Raw genomic sequence first — 5,779 nt, 5'->3', positions numbered from 1 at the left:
ATTGATGAGCAAGTGTATCCACCACTCCTCTCATACGAACCCATTTAATTCTTCTGACCAAGATCATCAAGGTCTATCTTTGTTGTAATTTGTAACTACCTAAAACATGGAGTTGATGACCCAAAGCAGCCAATCCATATGCATTATTGTGCCACATTTAGTACGATCCAGACAATCTATGCAATTTGTCCTTAGCACCCCCCTTTGGAACATTGGTGGTTTCATTGAAGGATAGCCATTACTCACATTATTACATCCACTAATTTTTCCCTCTGAGTTATCTGAATCACCGACGTCATTATTATATTGTTTCTCAACATCAGGGTCAAAATGTTTCAAAGGAACCATATTACTAGCAGCAGCATTCCTGTGCCACATCATTGCAACTATTTTTAAAAACAATTCTAAGTGGCTCAAGCATACAACAGAAAACCTAATGTATATGCAATTCAACTTTATCCATTTTTTATTGACCTACTTTAGATGGTAGCTCACATCAACATAGAACAAGAATATTTTTTCGTATCATCTTTGGGAAACACAGAAGTGCAGAAATTCTATGCTGCATCACTGAATATGGAAGAGCTTTTTGACTCTTGTCGTGAACCCAATGACTTGAAAGATAACAGATGGCATCAAGAAAATATACAGCAAGGATTTATATAAGGAAGCAAATGATCCAGACGGTTGTATTATTGCCAATTGAAAGAGGCTGCAGAGAAGCGAGTGCAATTGTAATATTATGAAAAGAGTCGTACCGGACGTTGAGTATTCATCATTTAGGAATAGATGTATTCCCATCCCCTATTGGGAACAAGAATCAATGCACAAGGATAGATGACGAGGGCTCCATTAGGAAATGTTGGAAAGCAAGTTAAAACCAGCAACTAATAGTCTAAAGAGTCTTCCCCTACGCCCTTCGCATTCGACTCGGCTTTTCAACCACACTAGGACCTACTTATGTATAAAACATCTGTCCCTTTGTCCCATCTCATAGGATAAAATCTGATCCCAAGGAAACAATATATATTGAATCTTAAATGATGATGAATAAATACTATAGATTTTAAAAAGAAATCTATTTATATGTTACAAAAACAAAATAGGTTTTAAAAAGAAATAAAATATCAATATGTTTCGTTCTTATATCAACTTAATAGTTAATTTTAAAACTAACTAATTATTCATGTATATCAAAGTAATTCCTTTAAGTATAAGCCTATCCCTCCATCATGCCATCCGACAATAATGGGGACTAAAACCTAAATCTTTTTGCAGCATTCCTCCATAAATTCAACATCAAATCAGCACAAGTTTTCCCTTTTGCAGCACAATCATATGGCTAGTGAACCTTTGCCTGTCTAGATTGCAGCAGCCATGGGCTGATCACTTACACTTCAAATATGACAAAACCAATATGTCAAATGCCAAAAATGAGATGTCCCAAAAGTTTCAGCCCATTGCCGTCTTAAGACAATTATACCCAGCTAAACAACTGAGATGACCGGCACAGCATAAACTACTGTGCTTTAGCAATTCCGAGTATATTGGTTTTCTCCTGGGGTAATTTCTTAGAGTGTGTTAGGATGTACGCTACCAATAACTGATCCAAACTTCAAACACATGAAGTTCAAGTAACGACGGTCATTACCACCCCTTTGATGCAATTTGGCAAAGATTTACATTCATTCATCCATAAAATTTACAAAAGCCTCTAAGAATGGATTAAAAAAGGGGATCAACCGAAGGAGGATAATTAATGCACACTACGCCAAAGAGGAAACAAAATCCTAAAGATTCAAGACCATGACAAATAATAATACAAAAGCGATGGGTTTTCTGACAGCTGCATAGAGGAATAACTACCAAAAAGAAGTAAATATGCTAATAACTACCAAAAAGAAGTAAATATGCAAGAAGAGGGATAAGGTAAAACATCATTGAGAATGAAACACCATAAGAAAGATTAAACTTTGCTGACGATAAGGAATGTGAATGGCCAATTGGACATGATGTAAATAATCAACTCAATTGTATAAATGTGCTACCACATAAAATGATAAAAGCAGGTTATTTGTATAGAAATTATGTCTTACAAGTGCTTGCAGATTTGTCAAATGGGATGAGAAACTTACTCAAATATGGGCCATTTCAGACATCCCTCAGATCTTAAGGCTGGTGTTACTTGACAATAGAAGAAACCAGTCAAATTCAATGCATATGTAGCCACTTTTCCCAGAGAAAACAAGACATTTGTAGCTTTGCTGGAAAGGGGAAAAAAGGAAGAGCAAAAGTTATAGCAAATCAGATCTTTGAAAAAGAAGTTAAAGAAACAGAAATGAACAAGTCAATTACCTTCGTGAATGCTTGTTCAAATCCCAGTGGAGAAATCTAAGTCGATTCTCCTCAGACAGATCTTTATTGATGTATTCAATTGCATTAGCAAATTCGGTGCGAAGGATAGACTCCCGAGGCTTTTTTTCTTGGGTCTGCCAAAAAATTTCACAGTAGTGAGATGCTTTCTTCCTTATTCACCCTTCTTTTAGCAAATTAGCATGCCTAATGAGATAGGGTAGGGTAATCAGGTTGTTCAGGAAGAAGGCACTCTGCTCCTAAGAAGAAATGCTTTTACTTGCCCCTTAGGACATCATAACAGTCTAGTTCTGATCTTTTGTCAGATTATTACAAGAGAAAACAACAGGCTGACAAAAGCATCCCTCACCTTAATCAGATCCAAAATAATGATGGGGTTCCCATATCTCGTAGCAAGATTCTCGAAATGAAGTCTCGTAGCTTCATATGTCTGGTCCCTCTTTGACACTAAATGACAAACACTAAGTTAACTGAACGGCAGTTTTAAATTCTTACAAAGGGAGCATGAACTTGCTTGAACATACATATAATATCGGGCTTGATATTTAGTCGTGAAGTTTCCTGAGACCAAAAGAGTGGGATAGACCCACGATTTTGAACAGCAGAACTAATATGCACTGGGAAATCTTCTGGAACATCCTCAAATAGAATCTGCTCAGTCTCAACATCATTTGCAACTCTACCCTTTTCATTTACGCCTCGTTTCAGATATCTAGAAAGGGGAAAAAAAAGTTAGCACCAGAATTGCAGGGTAAGCACTAAGAAGAAAGACAGTTATGATGTCCAGATGAGAAATATAACTAAAGAAGACTGATGGGAACGCCCAAGTAGTAGAACAGAAAACTGAAACCTATAGCATTGCATAATAGACCATGCTAAGAAAGTACAACACAATCACCCATTTAAGAGGTCCAATAATAGAATATCACAAGCCTGGGCATCTTTGTACAGTAACTCATAAAGTTATGCTGCAACCATGTTTGCTCTTCTAAACATAAGCTATAATAGCTCATTAGTAGCCACGTAGGCTATGCTATTAACTGCCAACCATGGATTGAAGGAACAAATCATACAGAAAATCAGCTAACGTGCCAAAATAGAATACCTTCTGCTGATGTAGACTAATCTTGAGAAAGTTGAGAAGATAAATTGTGAATACTTTTTGATAAAGACAAATTGTAAGTACTTCTACACACACACAATACAAAAAACTTTAAATACCACAACACTCCCGCCCACCACCACCACACCCCAAATATATTATACATATTATCCATGCAGAGGCCCAAAAGCATATGTATATTTTATAATGAGAACAGTACATTTTAAAATGTTTAATAGGGAAGAAAAAGGCTAATATACAGTAACCAAACAGAAGATATCACATGTTATATTCCAGAATGCATGACTGACATAAATGCACTCAAACATTATAGTCAGTTCTAAAAGTTATCACTAGTGACAAGATTGCAGAAATTGTCACCCTCCAAAAGCAAGACAAAAGATTAAAAAGTAGAAGATGAGAAGACTAGATCCTTCAATATGGGAGGGCGGGTTATGATAAGGATACCAGAGGCCTTCCATATGTCCCTGTTGGAATGGCTATGGACATCCGCAAATATAAGGGATGCACAAAAGAGAAGGAGATATTTGAAAAATATGGGAGATTGAGTAATGAGTAACAAGCCCTTATGAAGTAAGCTTCTGGAAAGGAATTATGAAAGGGAAAGCTTCTCTCTTAGTATCAAAATTTTTTTTTAATTAAGTCTTTCTTAGTACCAGATGAGAAGGGCAACTAGTTGGATGAGTGGTTTAGATATTTATTCCTGAACGAAGTATCTCCATGCCACGCGTCTATGATATAACAAGCAATAGATTAGCATCACCACTGGTTCTTTTTATTACATAGCCCATCTTGGGAAGTAAGCTTCCCAAGAGATATTCAGAAATGGGAGGGGTCAGATTTCCCAAATCTCTCGGTATGGATCCCTAGGGTACAGAGAAAGGGGTGTTTTTTCACTTAGCTTAGGGGAGGGGGTCGGTCGGTTCGATTCGGTTTTCATGAAATTCGGTTAGGCTTATTCGCTTTCTGATTTTTGATTTGTTGCACCAATATCCGAACCGAAATTTCTTCGGGTTTTTTTGTTTTTGCTTATTTGGTTCGGTCGATTTTCAGTTTGTTTCGGTCGGTTTAAGTATGTCAAAAAATATTCGAAAATGTATCACAGAACAAAGAATGAAGAATTTTGTAGCATCAATACTTATTGTACACTAAAATGTCCAGATCTTATCAGTTAAAGCACTTAAGGTTGAGCAATTATAGAGAAAGTGCAGCACCATGCATCAAATGTAGTAAACTCAACAAAATAAAACATAATAGATCTTGTCATTTATCTTTAGTCAAACAAAAGAATAGGCGAAGTGTTGGCTAGTCTCTCGAATAACATTCACAGACATGTTAATCCTAAGGAACGGAAGAGAACGCAAGGAGAACAGACGTGCCCTTGCAGGCTTGCAGCAGCAGGATATCCAATAACGGCAATTATTATGACTGGTAAATGGGAAATAAAAAATGGAATTGGAACCCTACTCCAATTATTATCCGATAGGCTAGTTAGTTTTAGATTTCAGAAATGTGAGTGAGAAAATTGCATTGGGCTTCAACGTTAGACTTCAGTTATGCCATATGTGGTTAAGGAGAGGAGAGCCCACCAGAGCTCTTATTAAGAAAGCTTATGGTTTGTGAAGTAGTTAGTCATGTTTAGTGTCCCATATCGGNTTTCATCACTAGTCTAGCCTAACTAATAATTTGACAAAAGTAAATTAGAGAAATGGAAGATTGTTTCATATAGCAAGATGATGAAGAAACCATAAAGTTCTCTTATTTCATCTGTATTTTGGTGTAAGGAAAGAACCATATTAATTGATAGTTGGACAACTTTAATGGACGACTGTGAATGACTCCGGTTGTGTCATTTTTAGCAACTTATACACATTTTTGACACCTATATTTTCTAAATGAAATTATTGATTCATAAAAATGCGCAAAAAGAAAGGAAAATGCTAAGCACTAGCTTTACCTTGTTGTGAGCTGCAGAGCCACCATATTGATGAGCAAGTGTATCACCCATCCTCTCATAGAACCCCATTAATTCTTCTGCCAAAGGATCATCAAGGTCTATCTTTGTTGAATTTGTAACTCCTAAAACATGGAGTTGATGACCCAAAGCAGCCAATCCATATGCATATTGTGCCACATTAGTACGATCCAGACAATCTATGCAATTTGTCCTTAGCACCCCCCTTTGGAACATTGGTGGTTTCATTGAAGGATAGCCATTACTCACATTATTACATCCACTAATTTTTCCCTCTGAGTTATCTGAATCACCGACGTCATTATTAT

General features: G+C 36.6%; 1 protein-coding gene across 1 annotated transcript; it reads right to left on the bottom strand.

Moving 5' to 3' along the window:
• Positions 1-99: 99 nt before the first annotated feature.
• LOC109222430 (phosphoinositide phosphatase SAC3-like) lies at positions 100-5,699 on the bottom strand. Its single transcript, XM_019386790.1, has 7 exons — positions 5,454-5,699; positions 3,479-3,561; positions 2,898-3,085; positions 2,723-2,820; positions 2,356-2,489; positions 2,136-2,264; positions 100-367 (listed from the first exon to the last, which is right to left on the bottom strand). The coding sequence occupies exons 1-7, from the start codon at positions 5,697-5,699 to the stop codon at positions 100-102; spliced, it is 1,146 nt and encodes a 381-aa protein (XP_019242335.1).
• Positions 5,700-5,779: the final 80 nt, after the last annotated feature.

Source organism: Nicotiana attenuata, unplaced genomic scaffold (genome assembly GCF_001879085.1).
Source record: "Nicotiana attenuata strain UT unplaced genomic scaffold, NIATTr2, whole genome shotgun sequence".
Taxonomy (NCBI): domain Eukaryota; kingdom Viridiplantae; phylum Streptophyta; class Magnoliopsida; order Solanales; family Solanaceae; genus Nicotiana; species Nicotiana attenuata.
This window is presented reverse-complemented; position numbering and strand designations above follow the sequence as displayed.

Excerpts from the sequence above, each read along its gene's own strand:
- LOC109222430 (XM_019386790.1), bottom strand. The coding sequence starts at position 5,699 with ATGAAACCACCAATGTTCCAAAGGGGGGTGCTAAGGACAAATTGCATA. Across the intron at positions 3,086-3,478 it reads TTAGTCTACATCAGCAGAAG|ATATCTGAAACGAGGCGTAA; the intron begins GTATTCTATTTT and ends TCCCCTTTCTAG. Across the intron at positions 368-2,135 it reads CTGAAATGGCCCATATTTGA|GAATGCTGCTGCTAGTAATA; the intron begins GTAAGTTTCTCA and ends GATGTGGCACAG.